This window comes from Salvelinus fontinalis, chromosome 41 (genome assembly GCF_029448725.1).
Source record: "Salvelinus fontinalis isolate EN_2023a chromosome 41, ASM2944872v1, whole genome shotgun sequence".
Taxonomy (NCBI): Eukaryota; Metazoa; Chordata; class Actinopteri; order Salmoniformes; family Salmonidae; genus Salvelinus; species Salvelinus fontinalis.
Window position 1 is genome coordinate 16,350,551 of NC_074705.1, and position 20,345 is coordinate 16,370,895.

General features: G+C 44.2%; 1 protein-coding gene across 7 annotated transcripts in view; it reads right to left on the reverse strand.

Moving 5' to 3' along the window:
- The window catches only part of LOC129840671 (low-density lipoprotein receptor-related protein 1B-like), a 202,929-nt gene that overhangs the window by 59,728 nt on the left and 122,856 nt on the right, over window positions 1–20,345 (reverse strand). For all 7 annotated transcript variants that reach the window (XM_055908708.1, XM_055908710.1, XM_055908707.1 and 4 more), the window contains exons 44-58: window positions 19,692–19,884; window positions 18,810–18,935; window positions 18,438–18,566; window positions 18,062–18,181; window positions 17,728–17,841; window positions 17,254–17,403; window positions 16,959–17,084; window positions 15,168–15,287; window positions 14,004–14,132; window positions 12,035–12,157; window positions 11,789–11,929; window positions 9,540–9,727; window positions 8,625–8,808; window positions 1,465–1,550; window positions 1,103–1,231 (exon numbers count right to left, since the gene is read on the reverse strand). In XM_055908708.1, coding sequence (XP_055764683.1) covers window positions 1,103–1,231; window positions 1,465–1,550; window positions 8,625–8,808; window positions 9,540–9,727; window positions 11,789–11,929; window positions 12,035–12,157; window positions 14,004–14,132; window positions 15,168–15,287; window positions 16,959–17,084; window positions 17,254–17,403; window positions 17,728–17,841; window positions 18,062–18,181; window positions 18,438–18,566; window positions 18,810–18,935; window positions 19,692–19,884 — 2,058 coding nt within the window. The remainder of the gene's footprint in view (window positions 1–1,102; window positions 1,232–1,464; window positions 1,551–8,624; window positions 8,809–9,539; window positions 9,728–11,788; window positions 11,930–12,034; window positions 12,158–14,003; window positions 14,133–15,167; window positions 15,288–16,958; window positions 17,085–17,253; window positions 17,404–17,727; window positions 17,842–18,061; window positions 18,182–18,437; window positions 18,567–18,809; window positions 18,936–19,691; window positions 19,885–20,345) is intronic.

Genomic DNA, 20,345 nt, shown 5'->3' on the forward strand with positions numbered 1-20,345 from the left:
GGGGGGGGGGAAATGAGAGCGAGAGAGAAAATGGATAAAGTGCCTCCTTCCCTCAGGCTCATACATTAACCACTAACACCACAAGAACACTATCTCACCACACGCCTTCCTCGGGCTCATGTAGAACACGGTTGGGGTCAATTTGAATTGAAGACACTCAATTCAGGAAGTGATTTGAATAAATGACAAACGCGTCAACTTTTGAAATAAATAGCTTCTCCATGTAATGAACACGATGGGAGACAGAGAGCTGGTTTCAAGCGCAGGGCGCAGCAGGTGTTTATTGTAAAGGACCACAGGAGGAGGCAGGTAGCTGGGTCCAGGGGCAGGCAGAAGGTCATACACAGGGGGTACAAAAAGGCAACAGTACAGGCAGGGAAAAGGTTAGTAACATAGTCCGGGAGATCAGGCAATAGGTTGATAACAGGAAATCCGATAGGCTAAAGTACAGGTAGGGAATAGACAAAAGGCGTCGTTAGTGAGGCGGGTAAAAACTATCATACACGGGAGGAGTAAATCACAGGGAAACACAGCGCTCCGAAAGACATGTCACAAAACAAACAATACCTCACAGGGATGGGGTGCAAAGAACTGAACTAAATAGTGTGTGATAATGACATGCAGGTGTGTGAACAGGTGATCAGAATTCAGGTGATTGGGATCTGGAGAGTGAGATGCGTTCAGGGGATCTAGGTGTTTGAGAGTGTGAGCTGGAAAGTGAGCTGGAAAGTGAGCTGTGTTCAGGGGATCTAGGTGTTTGAGAGTGTGAGCTGGAAAGTGAGCTGCGTTCAGGGGATCTAGGTGTTTGAGAGTGTGAGCTGGAAAGTGAGCTGGAAAGTGAGCTGCGTTCAGGGGATTTACGTGTTTGAGAGTGTGAGCTGGAAAGTGAGCTGGAAAGTGAGCTGCGTTCAGGGGATTTACGTGTTTGAGAGTGTGCGTTGGAAGCAGACGTTACACTCCTCTTCCGTTTTTTTTGAGAAGTCATTGAAAAGAGATGCCCTTTTTTTCAATTGTTGAATTGGAATCTGTTCACTTCCTGAATTGAATAACTTCAATTCCAATTCACCCCAAACCTGATGTATCAGCCGGTACTCTACTGTACCTTCAGGTCGCTCCCATTCAGTCGCATTCTGTTTATCCTCCGTTGGTTTAGGGCAGGAGAGCTCGAGTCTATCCAGTAAATCAACTCCTTCCTGTAGTCAAAGTCCACTGCTATAATGTTACTGAGGCCCTGCGGGACACAGTCATAAGGTACATGTTGCACTGTTGTTACAAACAAAATACCTCATTACATATAGAGCAATTGCTTTGCATAATTGGTTGGGGAGAGACATAAAGGACATATAAGGATATGCTCAATGTACTCAAGTGAGATGATCAATAAAATGATTCTGTGCATAAGAAACCCATCCTTAAATATTGAGCTGGTTCAAAAAAAGGAACACTTCTCTTTGTGTGTCTTACCTGTTTTAAAGGAGTGTAATTGGATCCATCCGTGCTTATTTTCCTGATGTCATGATGGTCGGCCAGAATTAGGAAGGGCTCTTCAGCTGAAGAAAATACAAGAAGAAAAAAAAAATACAGCAATTACAATACACGACGACAACGACTAACAATATAGTCCGAAGAAATAATCTGATAGTGACGGTCCTGAAGAGTCACACATGCCTATGCAGGGGTGACTGAAGCAGTATGCTCTCAGAGATAGTGGCTTGCGAAAATATTCACTCCACTTGGCATTTCCCCTATTTTGTTGCCTTACAACCTGGAATTGAAATTTATTTTGGGGGGCGTTTGTAATCATTTGATTTACACAACATGCCTACCACTTTGAAGATGCTAAATATTTTTTGGTGTGAAACAAAACAAATAAGACAAAAAAACAGAACATGCATAACTATTCACCCGTCAAAGTCAATACTTTTTGCAGCTATTTTATTTATTTTTATTTTAAATTATATGTCCAGGTAGGCAAGTTGAGAACAAGTTCTCATTTACAATTGCGACCTGGCCAAGATAAAGCGAAGCAGTTCGACACATACATCAACACAGAGTTACACATGGAGTAAAACAAACATACAGTCAATAATACAGTAAAAAATAAGTCTATATACAATGTGAGCAAATAAGGTGAGATAAGGGAGGTAAAGGCAAAAAAAGGCCATGGTGGCAAAGTAAATACAATATATATATATATATAAATATATATATAGATATACAATGGTAGATTTGCAGTGGAAGAATGTGCAAAGTTGAAATAGAAATAATGGGGTGCAAAGGAGCAAAATAAATAAATTGTCACGCCCTGACCTTAGTTATCTATGTTTTCTTTATTATTTTGGTCAGGTCAGGGTGTGACGAGGGTGGGTGGGTATGCTTGTTTTTGTCTTGTCTAGAGTTTTTGTAGATCTAGTTTTTGTAGATCTAAGTCTAGGTAATGGTAGGTCTATGGTAACCTGAATTGGTTCCCAATCAGAGGCAGCTGTTTATCGTTGTCTCTGATTGGAGATCCTATTTAGGTTGCCATTTTCCCTTTTGGTTTCGTGGGTTCTTGTCTATGTGTAGTTGCCTGTCAGCACTCATTTTATATAGTGTCACGGTCGTTTTGTTAGTTTGTTTAGTGTTCTTTCTTCATTAAAAGAAGAATGTATGCATATCATGCTGTGCCTTGGTCTCCTCATTACAACGAACGAGACATAAATAAATACAGTAGGGAAGAGGTAGTTGTTTGGGCTAAATTATAGATGGGCTATGTACAGGTGCAGTAATCTGTGAGCTGCTCTAACAGCTGGTGCTTAAAGCTAGTGAGGGAGATACGTGTTCCAGTTTCAGAGATTTTGGTAGTTCGTTCCAGTCATTGGCAGCAGAGAACTGGAAGGAAAGGCAGCCAAAGGAGGAATTGGTTTTGGGGGTGACCAGAGAGATATACCTGCTGGAGCATGTGCTACAGGTGGGTGCTGCTATGGTGACCAGTGAGCTGAGATAAGGGGATATTTACCTAGCAGGGTCTTGTAGATGACCTGGAGTCCGTGGGTTTGGCGACGAGTATGAAGCGAGGGCCAGCCAACGAGAGCGTACAGGTCGCAGTGGTGGGTAGTATATGGGGCTTTGGTGACAAAACGGATGGCACTGTGATAGACTGCATCCAATTTATTGAGTAGGGTATTGGAGGCTATTTTGTAAATGACATACCCGAGGTCGAGGATCGGTAGGATGGTCAGTTTTACGAGGGTATGTTTGGCAGCATGAGTGAAGGATGCTTCGTTGCGAAATAGGAAGCCAATTCTAGATATAACTTTGGATTGGAGATGTTTGATGTGAGTCTGGAAGGAGAGTTTACAGTCTAACCAGACACCTAGGTATTTGTAGTTGTCCACATATTCTAAGTCAGAACCGTCCAGAGTAGTGATGCTGGACGGGCGGGCAGGTGCAGGCAGCGATCGGTTGAATAGCATGCATTTAGTTTTACTTGTATTTAAAGAGCAGTTGGAGGCCACGGAAGGAGAGTTGTATGGCATTGAAGCTCGTCTGGAGGGTTGTTAACACAGTGTCCAAAGAAGGGCCAGAAGTATACAGAATGGTGTCGTCTGCGTAGATGTGGATCAGAGACTCACCAGCAGCAAGAGCGACATCATTGATGTATACAGAGAAGAGAGTCGGCCCAAGAATTGAACCCTGTGGTACCCCCATAGAGACTGCCAGAGGCCCGGACAACACGCCCTCCGATTTGACACACTGAACTCTATCAGAGAAGTAGTTGGTGAACCAGGCGAGGCAATCATTTGAGAAACCAAGGCTATCGAGTCTGCCGATGAGGATGTGGTGATTGACAGAGTCGAAAGCCTTGGCCAGGTCAATGAATATGGCTGCACAGTATTGTTTCTTATCGATGGCAGTTAAGATATCGTTTAGGGTAGGGTTTGCAGGGAATAATAAAGGTATACTCTTTAAAAAAAAGTATGTATGTCTATGTAGGTATGTGTATGTATATATGTGTATATGTATGCATACGTGAATGGATATATATATATTTACCCCAAAAAATATGGGGGATTGGAAATGATGCAGACAATTACATTGGAAGCAACATTCTTTCCGCAATATTAAGCTGATCCACCCCCTCAAAAAAAATAAAAAAAAATAAAAAATAGATATCGTTTAGGACCTTGAGCGTGGCTAAGGTGCACCCATGACCAGCTCTGAAACCAGATTGCATAGCAGAGAAGGTGCGGTGGGATTCGAAATGGTCGGTAATCTGTTTGTTGACTTGGCTTTCGAAGACCTTAGAAAAGCAGGGTAGGATAGATATAGGTCTGAAGCAGTTTGAGTCAAGAGTGTCACCCTTTTGAAGAGGGGGATGACCGCAGCTGCTTTCCAATCTTTGGGAATCTCAGACGACACGAAAGAGAGGTTGAACAGGCTAGTAATAGGGGTTGCAACAACTTCGGCAGATAGTTTTAGAAAGAAAGGGTCCAGATTGTCTAGCCTGGCTGATTTGTAGGGGTCCAGGGGTTTGCAGCTCTTTCAGAACATCAGCTGAGTGGATTTGGGAGAAGGAGAAATGGGGAAGGCAAGTTGCTGTGGGGGGTGCAGTGCTGGTGACCGGGGTAGGGGTAGCCAGGTGGAAAGCATGGCCAGCCGTAGAAAAATGCTTATTGAAATTCTCAATTACAGTGGATTTATCGGTGGTGACAGTTTCCTATCCTCAGTGCAGTGGGCAGCTGGGAGGGGGTGTTCTTATTCTCCATGGACTTTTCAGTGTCCCAGAACTTTTTTGAGTTTGTGTTGCAGGAAGCAAATTTCTGCTTGAAAATGCTAGCCTTGGCTTTTCTAACTGCCTGTGTATATTGGTTTCTAACTTCCCTGAAAAGTTGCATATCACGGGGGCTGTTCGATGCTAATGGAGAACGCCATAGGATGTTTTTGTGTTGGTTAACTTCTTATGGCTGCATCCCGCTAACGGGATCGATATGACAACAGCCAGTGAAAGTGCAGGGCGCCAAATTCAAACAACAGAAATCTCATAATTAAAATTCCTCAAACATACATGTGTTTTATATAATTTTAACGGTAATCTTGTTTTTAATCCCAACAAAGTGTCCGATTTCAAATATGCTTTTCAGCGAAAGCACTACAAACGATTATGTTAGGTTACCACCAAACCACAATAAGCACAGCATATTTTTCCAGCGAAAGATAGCTTTCACAAAAAGCAGAAATAGAGATAAACTTAATCACTAACCTTTGATTATCTTCATCAGATGACACTCATAGGACTTCATGTTACACAATACATGCATGTTTTGTTTGATAAAGTTCATATTTATAACAAAAAATCTGAGTTTACATTGGCGCGTTACATTCACTAGTTCCAAAAACATCAAGTGATTTTGCATAGCCACATAATTTCAACAGAAATACTCATCATAAATGTAGATGATAATACAAGTTATACACGTGGAATTATAGATATACCTCTCCTTAATGCAACCGCTGTGTCAGATTTTAATTTTTTTTTTACGGAAAAAGCAAATCATGCAATAATCTGAGACGGAGCTCAGAATAATAGCCAAATTAGCCGCCATGTTGGGGTCAACAGAGACCAGAAAATACATGATAAATGTTTCCTTACCTTTGATGAACTTCATCAGAATGCAGTCCTAGGAATCCCAGGTCCACAATAAATGCTTGATTTGTTCGATAATATCCATTATTTATGTTCAATTAGCTACTTTGGTTAGCGCGTTAGCAGTAAACAATTCCAAAGACACAAAACGCATCCACTATAACGTGACGAAATGTCCAAAAGTTTCGTAACAGTCAGTAGAAACATGTCAAATGATGTACTGAATCAATCTTTAGAATGTTGTTAACATACATCTTGAATAACGTTCCAACCGGAGAATTAGATTGACTTCAGAAGAGCGGTGGAACGGAGGTCCTCCTCATGTGAAGGCGCGTGTTCAATGCGTGGTCACCTCATGGCAGTGATTACTAATTCCTGTCTCCTTCGGCCCCCCTTCACATTAGAGTCATCAATTAGAGTCATCAACATCTAGTGGAAGCCGTAGGAAGTGAAAACTCATCAATATCTCGCTGTAATTTCAATGAGAGCTTGGTTGAAAATCTGCCACCTCAGAAACAATTCAAACAGGAAGTGGAACTTCTCAGGTTTTTGCCTGCCATATGAGTTCTGTTATACTCACAGACATAATTCAAACAGTTTTAGAAACGTCAGAGTGTTTTATATCCAATTCGAATAATAATATGCATATATTTACAACTAGAACTGAGGAGCAGGCAGTTTACTATGGGCATCTCTGTGCACCTTTCATCCAAGCTACTCAATACTGCCCCTGCAGCCATAAGAAGTTAAGGGCAGTCAGGTCTGGAGAGAACCAAGGGCTATATCTGTTCCTGGTTCTAAATTTCTTGAATGGGGCATGCTTATTTAAGATGGTGAGGAAGGCATTTAAAAAAAATAACTAGGCATCCTCTACTGACGGGATGAGGTCAATATCCTTCCAGGATACCCGGGCCAGGTCGATTAGCAAGGCCTGCTCGCTGAAGTGTTTCAGGGAGCGTTTGACAGTGATGAGTGGAGGTCGTTTGACCGCTGAACCATTACAGATGCAGGCAATGAGGCAGTGATCGCTGAGATCTTGGTTGAAAACAGCAGAGGTGTATTTAGAGGGCAAGTTGGTTAGGATGATATCAATGAGGGTGCCCGTGTTTACGGCTTTGGTGTAAAACCACGTAAAACCACGTAAAACCAAAATTACAGCTGCAAGTCTCTTGGGGTAAGTCTCTATAAGCTTGGCACATCTAGCCACTGGGATTTTTGCCCATTCTTCAAGGCAAAACTGCTCCAGCTCCTTCAAGTTGGATGGGTTCCACTGGTGTACAGCAATCTTTAAGTCATACCACAGATTCTCAATTGGATTGAGGTCTGGGCTTTGACTAGGCCATTCCAAGACATTTAAATGTTTCCCCTTAAACCACTCAAGTGTTGCTTTAGCAGTATGCTTAGGGTCATTGTCCTGCTGGAAGGTGAACCTCTGTCCCAGTCTCAAAGCTCTAGTAGACTGAAACAGGTTTCCCTCAAGAATTTCCCTGTATTTAGCGCCATCCATCATTCCTTCAATTCTGACCAGTTTCCCATTCCCTGCCGATGAAAAACATCCCCAAAGCATGATCCTGCCACCACCATGCTTGACTGTGGGGATGATTTTCTCGGGTTGAGAGGCGTTGGGTTTGGGCCAGACGTAGTGTTTTCCTTGATGGCCAAAAAGCTACATTTTAGTCTCAACTGACCAGAGTACCTTCTTTCATATTACTTTTGGTGAACACCAAACATGTTTGCTTATTTTTCTCTAGCCACTCTTCCGTAAAGCCCAGCTCTGTGGAGTGTACGGCTTAAAGTGGTCCTATGGACAGATACTCCAATCCCCGCTGTGGAGCTTTGCAGCTCCTTCAGGGTTGTCTTTGGTCTCTTTGTTGCCTCTCTGATTAATGCCCTCCTTGCCTGGGTTTTGGTGGGCGGCCCTCTCTTGGCAGGTTTGTTGTGGTGCCATATTCTTTCCATTTTTAATTAATGGATTTAATGGTGCTGCGTGGGATGTTCATAGTTTCAGATATTTTTTTATAACCCAACCCTGATCAGTACTTCTCCACAACTTTGTCCCTGACCTGTTTGGAGAGCTCCTTGGTCTTCATAGTACCGCTTGCTTGGTGGTGCCCCATGCTTAGTTGTTTGCAGCCTCTGATGCCATTCAGAACAGGTGTATATGTACTGAGATCATGTGACAGATCATGTGACACTTAAGATTGCACACAGGTGGACTTTACTTAACTAATTATGTGACTTCTGAAGGTAATTGGTTGCACCAGATCTTATTTAGGAGCTTCATAGCAAAGGGGCTGAATACGTATGCACGCACCACTTTTCTGTTTTTTTAAGTAATTTTTTAAATTTCACTTCACCAATTTGGACTATTTTGTGTATGTCCATTACATGAAATCCAAATAAAAATCCATTTAAATTCCAGGTTGTAATGCAACAAAATAGGAAAAATGCCAAGGGGGGTGAATGCTTTTGCAAGGCACTGTAGCTCATCATTACTCATAAAGTCATTACTTTTAATGCATCGTCTCATTATCCTACTGCAGGTGCAGTAACGTTACAGTCAGAGGCTCTGGAGCTGTCAATCTTATACAACCACTGATTTCCTCCCTAGCTCCAAGCCCTAGTATATATCACCATCACAGGCTATTATTTGACTGGTCTCACGACAGGTACCTTCCCATAGAGATAGAACAAGTGGTTTTACGTCATGCATATTCTCTTTTATCTAATCAGGATCCTCGTTCTGACGGCAAGATAATTCCCCTGTGATTTCCCGAAGTCCCTGATTTAAAAAAAAGCAGGAAGGTGGGTGAAAGAGGAGCAGACACATGGGCAGATGGGTAAGAAGGAAGAGAGAAGATGGAGAGAAGGAATGGACGAAAGAAGATGGAGAAAGTGGTACCTTAAGCAGCAGAGGCACAGATACAAGGACGAGCGAGAGCGAGAGAACAAAAAAAGAACAGAAGAGAAAATGATGGAGGTAGAGAAAGAGGTATACCTGAGAGAGACCTGCAGCTGTGTGAGTTCTTAGCTGGCGCCTCGTAGCCGTCTGCACACAGACACTTGTAAGATCCGTATGTGTTGACACAGAGCTGGCTACAGGGGAAGTCGGATGAACACTCGTCAATGTCAACACACGTTTGGCCATCGTTCTTCAAGCGAAATCCCGGCCAACACTTGCACTGGATCGGACGTGAGGGAGAAATTGAGAGCCATTATTTTTCTAACAGAATCCATGTGTGGGCACTGAGGCACTGAATGAATCAATAGAAAAGTCACGGGGTACTGTCGCCATTGGGTTGGAGTGACTATGGACTATACAGGGATACAATGACACAAAGGGATTTAATAGGTTCTGAGTACAAAATCCATGGTTTGTTTTGTTGGCGAGCCACTCTGGTATGAACATCTTACAGAGTATGGATTTAAATAGATTTTTCTCTGACAACCTATGGTTTACAGCAACCAGGCAGATCCCAACCTATATACTGTACTGTATGTACCAGGGTCATGGTTATTAAGTTTGAATAGCACAAACAAACACATATGGTAAGCCAGGAGCAAAATGTTCTGGAAAACAGAACCTTTTCCATTCTGAGAAATATCAATTCCAAATAGTATGTTGATTTAGGTTCTGTTTGTTTTATTGTTAAACATGATAATATATGGAATGTAATAACAACGGTGAGAAATTTGCAAAACATCAATAAACAGTTTTCACTCAGCCTTAGTTTTATGTTGTAAGAGCTTAGTGGTTTACCATACTTAGAGCTATATCGTGTGTGTGACTCTGAGAAATAACCTTGTAGAGTTCATGACTTGTGATTCTCTCTGTGTGTGTGTGTGTGTGTGTGTGTGTGTGTGTGTGTGTGTGTGTGTAATTCTAAGAAAGCGAGCAGGGGTACCTTCCTACCTTGTAGCCCACAGGCAGGTTTTCACAGTCCTGTGTGCATCCACTGACTCGACGGTTCAGACACTCATTGACGTGACAGTTCCTCTCGTCTGACGCGTCCCCACAGTCGTCCCTCCTGTTACACAGGCTGGCCAGCGAGACACAGCGGCCGTTGACACACATGAAGAAAGAGCCGTTGCACAAGCTTTCTACAGGACAAAGTGGTACGTGTTAGATTCTAACTTTCTGTGAAAGCCAGGAATGCAAGACTCATGAATTCCCGGAACCAGATTTAGCCTAGTCCGAGACAAAAAAAAATAAAACCAAAAGAACAAAAAATGTTTGTTGTTGTTGTCAAGTACTAGGCTTAATCTGGGTCTGGGGAACCGGCCAACATAATTAAACAGTCAATTAAACATACTTCTATCAACCAGGAACGTGTACACATAGGGGTGTACCTGTGCCAGAGCACCTGCCCCTTTGCCCTCCTACTCGCCAACTTCCCGTCTGGGTGGTGGTATTTGTATATATTTTTGTACACAGTTTTAGACGTTGTTGTTCTGAACCCACTGTCCGAAATTCGTTGTGATGTCGTCAAGTTCGCCACCCCGCCAGTTGGTTGGTTGCGCCTGTTTGTCGGCCCTGTACGGAGTTCGTGCCCGGATTCCAAACATGTATGGCTTGAGATGCAGTCACCGGTCGAGTGTGTTTAGCCGTCTACCAATTATTATTATAATAATTGTTTATATATATTTTTTGCACTTTTACACTTTTTCCCCCCTAATTTCGTGATATCCAATTGGTAGTTACAGACTTGTCACATCTCTGCAATTCCCCTATGGACTTGGGAGAGGCGAAGGTCGAGAGCCGTACGTCCTCCAAAACATGACCCTGCCACACCAATGTGTCGGAGGAAACACCATACAATTGGCGACCGAAGTCAGCTTGCAGGCGCCCGGCCCGCCACAAGGATTCGCTAGAGCGCGACGGGTCATGGACATCCCGGCAGGCCAAACCCTCCCCTAACCTGGACGACGCTGGGCCAATTGTGCGCCGCCTCATGGGTCTCCCGGTCACGGCCAGATGTGACACAGGCTGGGATCGAACCTGGGTCTGTAGTGACGCCTTAGACCGCTGCGCCACTCGGGAGGCGCAAGCTACCTAGTTTAAATATCAACAGTACTGATACAGTAGCACAACATTTGATTAACACTTGATAACACTTGATTTACATCATCATCAATATTCGGCCTGGTTGGCTGATAGCCTACGTGCAGCAGAGAGAGGCAGAAAGACAGAAAGGAGCGGCTACATCTATGACCCTCCGACCCAACCTCATCCCTTCTTCAGTTGGGAGTTGCAAACGAGTGTCATGGCAGCAGCAACAGAGGTGAGTCAAGACGTTCATCCATGTTTCTCAAATGTCAAAGTTTTTCCAAAGAACACACTTCGAAGTGTTTGACTACTTCTCTGTATCGTTCCAAGGTTAAGTTTAGGCATCAACTCCGAATTCTTAAGGTTAGGCATTAACTCCGAATGGTTAAGGGAAGTGTTAAAGTTTGGGATAGGCGTAAAACAAAAATAAAAAAAAATAACCTATCGGTGGATTTAAACATGCATCCTTTGGGCACTTTGGAACCAGAGGCGGATGCTTCGGCCCATCTGCCATCCACGTCTCCAATGCCTACTTGAAGGAAACAGCGCTCGCTGTTGCCCCTAGTGGCTGGTTTCCACGGCATCTCCCGACGTCCTCAGGCATGGATGGACGTCGAATAATGCCTTGTACCATGGGTGACCTGCCTGACCAAACCACCATATACTAAAAATATCCACACAAGCTACTAGCCAGCCAGCCCATATATCATGAGTCAGAAGATCACAGATATTATATTATAAAGAGCATTGAAGATAAATCACAATCAGTAAACTGGGAGCCGGTGGGTTCATTTTGAGCACCTGCCCCCTGAAATGTCTGAGCACGGCCCTGCTATCAACTCAATTTGTATCAGCCCTGTTCCCAGCAGGTCTATGAGCACAACGTGTTCGTAATAGGCTCAAACCAGCCGGGACATGGTGAGACTGGGGTGGTCTGTACCTCTTCTCACACATACACACACACACACACACACACACACACACACACACACACACACACACACACACACACACACACACACACACACACACACACACACACACACACACACACACACACACACACACATACACACACACACACACACTTGTGTTGTATCAGATGAAAGGCTTGCCTGCAGCGGAACACTTGGGGTTGTGTGGCAGCTCGTCTGATTGGTCGAGACAGTCGGGATGGCCGTCACACTCCCACTGGACTCTGGGTAAACAGCGGCCATCTGTGCAACGGAACTCCCCCAGACTGCAGGACCCGTACTCTGTAGGACACAGGAGGCAAGAGGCGGGATGTGCAGTCAGAACACAACAAGAGGAAATGAGAGAGAGAGAGAGAGAGACAGAGAGAGAGAGAGAGAAGTTCTTACTACACTCCGGGGTCTCATCGGAGCCGTCTCCACAGTCATCATCACGGTCACAAGCGAACCGCTGTGGGATGCAGACCTGATTACGACACTGGAACATTGTCTCCATGCACGTGTTGTTGGGGGCTGTGATAAGAAATATGTGGAGGGAGGGCCAATTTGTTAATGAAATACCTGAGATTTTTTTCACACCATACACACCTCTCAAAAAGGATCTGAACTTCTATATGAATGTGGACATTATTTACAGGGTACACTATATATACAAAAGTAGGTGGACACCCCTTCAAATTAGTGGAATATACGCCTGTCAACCGTTGCTGACAGGCGTATAAAATCGAGCACGCAGCCATGCAATCTCCATAGACAAACATTCGCAGCAGAATGGCCTTACTGAAGAGCTCAGTGACTTTCAATGTGGCACCGTCATAGGATGCTACCTTTCCAACAAGTCAGTTCGTCAAATGTCTGCCTGCCCTGCTAGAGCTGCCCCGGTCAACTGTAAGTGCTGTCATTGTGAAGTGGAAACGTCTAGGAGCGACAACGGCTCAGCCGCGAAATGGTAGCCCACACAAAGTCACAGAACGGGACCGCCGAGTGCTGAAGCACATAGCGCGTAAAAAGTGTCTGTCCTCGGTTGCAGCACTCACTACTGAGTTCCAAACTGCCTCTGGAAGCAACGTCAGCACAATAACTGTTTGTCAGGAGCTTCATGAAATGGGTTTTCATGGTCGAGCAGCCGCACGTAAGCCTAAGATCACCATGCCCAATGCCAAGCGATGGCTGGAGTGGTGTAAAGCTCGCCGCCATTGGACTCTGGAGCAGTGGAAACGCGTTCTCTGGAGTGATGAATCACCATCTGGCAGTCCGACAGACGAATCTGGGTTTGGCAGATGCCAGGAGAACGATTTGGGGAAGGCCCTTTCCTGTTTCAGCATGACAATGCCCCCGTGCACAAAGCGACGTCCATACAGAAATGGTTTGTTGAGATCGATGTGGAAGAAATTGACAGGACTGCATAGAGCCCTGACCTCAACCCCATCGAACACCTTTGGGATGAATTGGACCGCCGACTGCGATCCAGGCCTAATCGCCCAACATCGGTGCCCGACCTCACTAATGCTCTTGTGGCTGAATGGAAGCAAGTCCCTTCAGCAATGTTCCAACATCTAGTGGAAAGCCTTCCCAGAAGAGTGGAGGCTGTTAGAGCAGCAAATGGGGGACCAACTCCATATTAATGCCCATAATTCTGGAATGAGATGTTCAACGAGCAGGTGTCCACATACTTTTGGCAATGTCGTGTATGCTTCAGGGGGAAATATGGTTTTATAGTACTGCAGAAGATGGAGGTCCGATTATTTTTATATATTTTTCTTATAACAGAAACGTATTGAGTCATTTCTGCTTTACAATGGGGATTCTGAATACACAATGACAAATGTAATTAGACATTTTTGCTTTATAAATGGGACTGAGTCTGACTATGCTATGATTGTTTTCTGTTTGGTTTCTGTCTGGAGGCCTTCAGAGGACAATACCCTATGACAGACACATTTTGAGACATTTGTGCTTTACAAAGGGGATTCTGAGTGACTAAAATATGACTGTGTGCTTTCGGGTTCGGAGGCCTTCAGAGGACAACACACTGTGACAAATATATATCGAGACATTTGAGCTTCAGAAAAAAAGGGGCTCGGAATACACTGTCAGACACACATTGAGGTATTTGTGCTTTAAAAAAGGGGACTGTGTGACTACACTATGACTGTGTACTTTCTGTCCAGAGGCCTTCAGAGGATAATACACTATGACAAACATGTATTGAGACATTTGTGCTTTACAAAAAGGACTTGGACTACACTGTTAGACACATATCATTATTATTATTATCATTATACTATGTGCTTTAGAAAAGGGAGTGACTACACTATGACTGTGATTTCTGTTGGAGAACTTCAGAAGAATATATTACCACAGCCAGCAGCAGAGAGCTCATCACTCCCATCTGGACAGTCCCTCTCCCCATCACAAAGCCAGTGTTTGGGGACGCAGGCGTACGACTCTGGGCAACTAAACAACCCTGGGCCACAGGTAGCCGTACCTGGATATGTACAATAGGAGTCGTGGTCAAAATGTTATTTTACCGAACTGAAGAATCTTTAGTCTGAGTGGCAGTCTGTTTTAGCTCTCTTACCAACTCCTTAAGGAATTGTCACGCCAAACATGTTTGGTATGATAATGAGTGACAAGGATTTGGCAAGACAGCAGAAACAGACTGGCACTCAGGCTACAGAATCTGCACAATTACAGTAATAGAAATTTAGATATTTACAAGACTTTGTGAAGAGTCTGTGCAAATATTACTGAAAAACATGAAATCCATATCTCTGTTTGTAGCAAATTGCTCATCCATATATCCAAGGATGTATCTCATAAAATGTCAAATATCTTAAATGAATCTTTCCCTGTCTCTTTTTTTGTTGTTGTACTTTTTATGCCTTTTTCTCCCCAATTTCGTGATATCCAACAAGAATTTATCTCATAAAATGTCAAATTAATCTTTCCCTGGCCCTTTTTTGGTGTACTTTTTACCCCTTTTTTGCAATACCCAATTAGTAGTTACAGTCTTGTCCCATCGCTGCAACTCCCCGTACGGACTCTGGAGAGATTAAGGTCGAGAGCCATGTGTCCTCCGAAACATGACCTCGCCAAGCTGCACTGCTTCTTGACACACTACCCACTTAACCCAGAAGCCAGCTGCAACATTGTGTCGGAGGAAACACCGTACAGCTGGCAACCGAAGTCAGCGTGCATGCGCCAGGCTTCCACAACGAGTCGCTAGTGCATGATGGGACAAGGACATCCCAGCCGGCCAAACCCTCCCCTAACCCGGACGATGCTGGGCCAATTGTGCGCCGCCTCATGGGTCTCCCGGGCGCAGCCGGCAGCAACACAGCCCGGGACGAACCCGGATCTGTAGTGACGTCTCAAACACCGCAATGCAGTGCCTTAGACCGCAGCGCAACTCGGGAGGCCCCTTTCCCTGTCCCTTTGATGTTGATTTATGGCTGTTATCTACATTTTCTACACACATTTGTGTCAACATAATGTAAATAAATTCAGGCGTGTTTTTTACCACAGATCTCTGCGCTCTCGTCCAATCCATCCCCACAGTCGTCCTCTCCGTCACAAAGCCACTGCTTGGCTATGCACTTGTTCTTAGAGCAGGCAAACTGGTTCCACAGGCAGGACAAGTCTAGACCAAATTAAATATAACATATTATATGGTATTTCATTGGGACAGGAAGTATGTAAACATCTTCACAATTAACCATGCAGAGAGCAGTGATAAATGAAAGATTTAGTACAGTAGTGTATGTGTGCAAAGTCCAAATGGGTCCAGGTTTCAACTGTTATAGAGTAATATCAAATTGCAGTCAAGTCACATACAAGAGAGAAGGTAGGTTTTTGTACAGAAAAGGTGAAGAAAATAATATCACATACGGAGGTGAAGGTAACCAATTTTGAAGCAAATTATTCTAATGCAGGTGGAAAATTATATCACTTTATCAATGTCATCTGTGAAATTAGATACACCAACGTGGCAAAACCATTCTCTCAGTCGTAAGCACTTTCAAAGTAACGCTTGCCTTACAGTCAAACCATGTACAAAGGAGTGCCAAGTGAGGTAAAAAGAATTCAGCCTTAGCAAGCAGACAGAGAGAGAGAGAGAGAGAGAAAGAGAGAGAGAGGGAGAGAAAGAGAGAGAGAGAGAAAGAGAGAGAGCGAGAGAGAGAGAGAAAGAGGGAGAGAGAAGAGGGAGATGAAAGAGGGAGAGATGAGAGAGATGAGAGAGGGAGAGAGGGAGAGCGAGAGAGAGAGAGAGAGAGAGAGAGAGAGAGAGAAAGAGGGAGAGAGAAGAGGGAGATGAAAGAGGGAGAGATGAGAGAGATGAGAGAGGGAGAGCGAGAGAGCGAGAGAGAGAGAGAGAGAGAGAGGGAGGTGAAAGAGGGAGAGATGAGAGAGAGAGAGAAAGAGGGAGAGAGAGGAGGGAGATGAAAGAGGGAGAGATGAGAGAGGGATAGAGAGAGAAAGAGGGAGCGAGAGCGAGAGATGAGAGAGGGAGAGAGATAAAGAAAGAGAGAGAAAGAATTGTCTGTTTATTTGTTTGCATTCCACATCAATTTTATGATGACACTGCGGAGCTGCTTCCTTTGCTCCTTGGGCATTCAGAGAGCAACCGTGAACAGTGACTGTGTGGCTGTATGGACAAGGTCAGTGTGAACTAGCCACACAAACAGCGGGCACCAACAACACGGTGTGCGCATCCAACCGCTACTGGCTGGGACTCGTTCAAATACACAGACGACGAGCAAATCCACAACAAATATGCATAGGATATTTGCTATTGCTATTCTGTTTGCGTTAGGACATCATAGTCTACTGCTCTGCCCTGATGAACCAACAGCAGGAGTGAAACGTCTCCGTCTGTCAGTATTCCTCAGGAGAGGCTTTGAACAGTGATTGTGGGAGATTTCCACATGGGGGTCGAATCAGGGATGGAAACATTGGACTCGGCAGGAGACACCCCTTGATTGTTTCCTTTAATGACCCACATGAACGAACCACCAACACTGGGTTATCTTATCTTCTTATCTGGCCGTATTGACCGAATGTATTGACCAGACACATCAGAGGATACAGGACAAGACGGGAAGCTGTTGAACCTAGAACTTCTCCGTTATATTTGGCCACCTCGAACTTTGTCAACACTTCCTGCAACGTAACGATCCAATCGTTCCTTTGAACAGAGTCATTTGAACGATTTAGACTCTCTCATCAGTGTCAGTGGGACACAAATCAGCGCAATGTGCTTGCTGAAAGAAATGTCATGTAAATAAATACTATAGAAAGATGTCTATCACACCACACTGGAATTCATCTGCTCCGTCTTCACAGTCTTTCACTCCGTCACACAGCCAGACAGCGTGGATGCAGTTCCCACTTGGGCAAGCAAAATGGCCTTCCTCACATCTCTTTCTGAGGGAAGGAGCTGGGGAGAAACCAGAAGCCGAGATACATTCAGAACAATCATTTGTTATTTTCAAAGTATCTTCAAATGCATTCCACTAGGCCTGGTGTCTGTCTGGTACACGGCCACGTCAACAGTAGCCGACAGAACTCGCATCACAGAAGAGAGAATAAGGAAGGAAAAAACCTACTCCGGCAGTTGGTTTCATCTGCATAATCCCCGCAGTCGTTGGCGCCATCACATATCCAGGAGGGTTGGACACAGAGGGAGGTAGAGTTGCAGCTGACGAACACTGTCTCCTTCACCCCCAGCATGTAGTAATCCAAGCAGCCTGTGTTGCCTAAAGGAGGTGGGCATTCGACCGGCATATCCAAAGGCTAAGGTTAGCGATTGGTATTCCTGGCTATACATTGTCGTATCTATAATAGTGTAGTGCCCTGATATTAATAACAACTAAAAAATAACTTCAAATTCCGGGGAGCGGATCTTCCATCGTCTATTTTATCTAACATTAAAAACACACATGACCAGGCTAGCCTACAGACCAGCTGTAGGGAAAGGTAATATTGTTGGGCCTTAACAAAGATAGTGTAGCGCCTTAACAAAGATAGTGTAGCGCCGTAACAAAGATACGGCATGGCGCTTTAACAAAGGCTTATCTTACTGCAGTTCTTCTCATCTGAGGCATCGGGACAGTCGATGATCTGATTGCAGCGGGCCGAGGCCGGAATACAAACCCCGTTCAGACAACGCCAGTCTGAGCCAGAGCACGTGGAATCTGGAGAGAAAATACAGGGCCGAAAAGAAAAAGATGAAGAAGCGAGGGGTGGAAATATGTTGTATTTGAAATCCATCTCTTTGGTTCCTCTATGAAATCTAACGGGAGGGACAGGAGTTTACCCTAAAGCTATTTATTCGTTTATACAGTAATAATGTAACACAGATTATGTTGTCTGTCAGACTGGGCATGTAATATTCATCCGATTCTTATTACTCACTGTTACAATAAACCTCGTCGGAATTATCTCCACAGTCGTTGACCCCGTCACAAACCCGCCTATTGGCCACACAGCGCTGGTTATAGCAGCTCTTGAAGCCCCGTCTGCAGTTTCTGTTATCTGGAAGAGAGGAAGAGGAGTAAAGAGGGAGAGGAAGAAAAAACGAAAGAGATAAAAAGACACTTTAGGAAGAGATTCGACCAAAGGGATTACATGACATCCACTTTAATAGTGTTCCTCTTCTCCTTCGTGGATTTCAGGAAGTGAGCGAGTCTGAACTCATTCTACTGGACAAGAACCCGGCGGGGGCTCGGTAGGGATTTTCATCTGAGCACTGGTGAACTAGTACAGTAACACATATATGGTGTTTACTCACCACAGTATTGCATTTTCTCATCCGACTTGTCTTTGCAGTGTGCTATTCCGTCACATGTCAGCTGATAGTCGATACACTCCCCGTTCCCACACTCAAACTCAACGTGGATATTACAGGAGGAGTTCTCAGCTGCAAAAAGAAGAGAAAATCAATATGTTTCTGATTGATTCCTCATCCAAACAGAAGGGTCTGCTTTCTGCTATATCCCTCCCAGACAGTCTCCAACAAACATACTTCTTCAATGCCCCTCACATTGCTTCATCTGACAGTAACAGGTGCCTATTGTCTATTAGCAAGACTTTCACATGGTCCTTTGAGCCGGATGCTGTTTCCCAATGATTTAGAGGGGAAAAGACAAGGTACTAGACTTACATACACATCTGTTATCTTCCAGCAGTAGTCTCTCTCCTCTGCAGCTACAGTTGACTGTGCCGTGAGGGGTCACAAGACAAAGGTCATGACATCCACCGTTCAGCACTGTGCAAGGGGACAGTTCACCTGGAAAAAAAGAGCATTATGGGTACTGTAGTACATCATCTTACAGAAAACACACATCAACCTCCAAATAAACAGGACAGTATATTGTTCCATTTTTTTATAATCCAAATGCCATGCTTTACTTCCTACTTGCAGTGCCTCCCATAAAGAGTTTCAGCTTCCAAATATTTGAAATCAAGCACTGAAAACTTTTCAAGGTCAGTGGTGTGGTAAAAAGGTAGACTTCTCTGTTGGGGACCCTCTTTGAACTGCGTTTGGCTCGGACAGTGGTATGGAGAGGTAAGCTATAAACCATGCCATCATGCTGCCCCCTTAGTACCCAAACGTCTGCTCTTTTCAGTCAGAGAGAGAGAGAGAGAGAGAGAGAGAGAGAGAGAGAGAAAGAGCGAGAGAGAGAAAGAGAGAGAGCGAGAGAGAGAGGATATATTTCTCTGCTCGAATGGTACAGATTCAGCTGAAGCACTGTGCCAAGCTTGGATTCTGGTGAAGCACAGGCCAGGCAGCATGGGGTAGTTTATGGCACTGGGGGTTGGGATTTTTGGAGTTGTTTATTCAATAACAGATTTACATCGAGTGGTAATTAATCAGGGAGGGCAGGTGGGGCTATAGGAAGTCTTGTATAACGTTCATGCCAAATAATCAAACTCAGCTACACAGGGTTGTAACCACATGCAAACCATCACAGGTTGCGATGTATAGAAGACTCTGTGTTGACAAGTGAGTTTTGCTTTGATGTACTGTATAGAATTCACTTACAATTGTTGGTGTTGTTGGAAACTGCAACAATTCCCATTGGCTGGTTGGGGATGTCGGCTCTGAGGACCTTGATGTCGCCACCTGTGTACTTATTGGAGCGTACCACCGCCCTCCGTACCCAATCAGACCAGAACAGGAAGTTCCCATAGATTGCCAGGCCAAAGAAGGTTCCTGGACCTGACTTCACAATCACCTACAGAATGAACGGAATAAGAAAATTGTGTTTTATGCTCATGTTTGAGTCATTAGTTAAGTCATATTAATTTCGATTGAAATACATCAACAGAACCTTGGACGTCACATACTCAAGCATGAGAAGAGGTATGAGACAGCTGGAATAATTTCCAAATCTGATGGTACACTCTTAGAAAAAAGGTTTCCAAAAAGGTTCTTCAACTGCCCCCATAGGATAGCCCTTTTTGGTTCCAGGTAGAACCCTCTGTACAAATGGTTCTTCATGAAACCCAAAAGGGTTCTACCTGGAACCAAAAGGGTTCTACAAGGAACCATAAAGGGTTCTTCATGGGGTTTTCCTATGGGGACAGCCAAAGAAGCTTTCAAGGTTCTAGATAGCATCTTTTTGTCTAAGATTGTACAAGACATAATCATTCTATTCAGAATAACATACAGTATATTTATTTTTTCTTTTCTCCT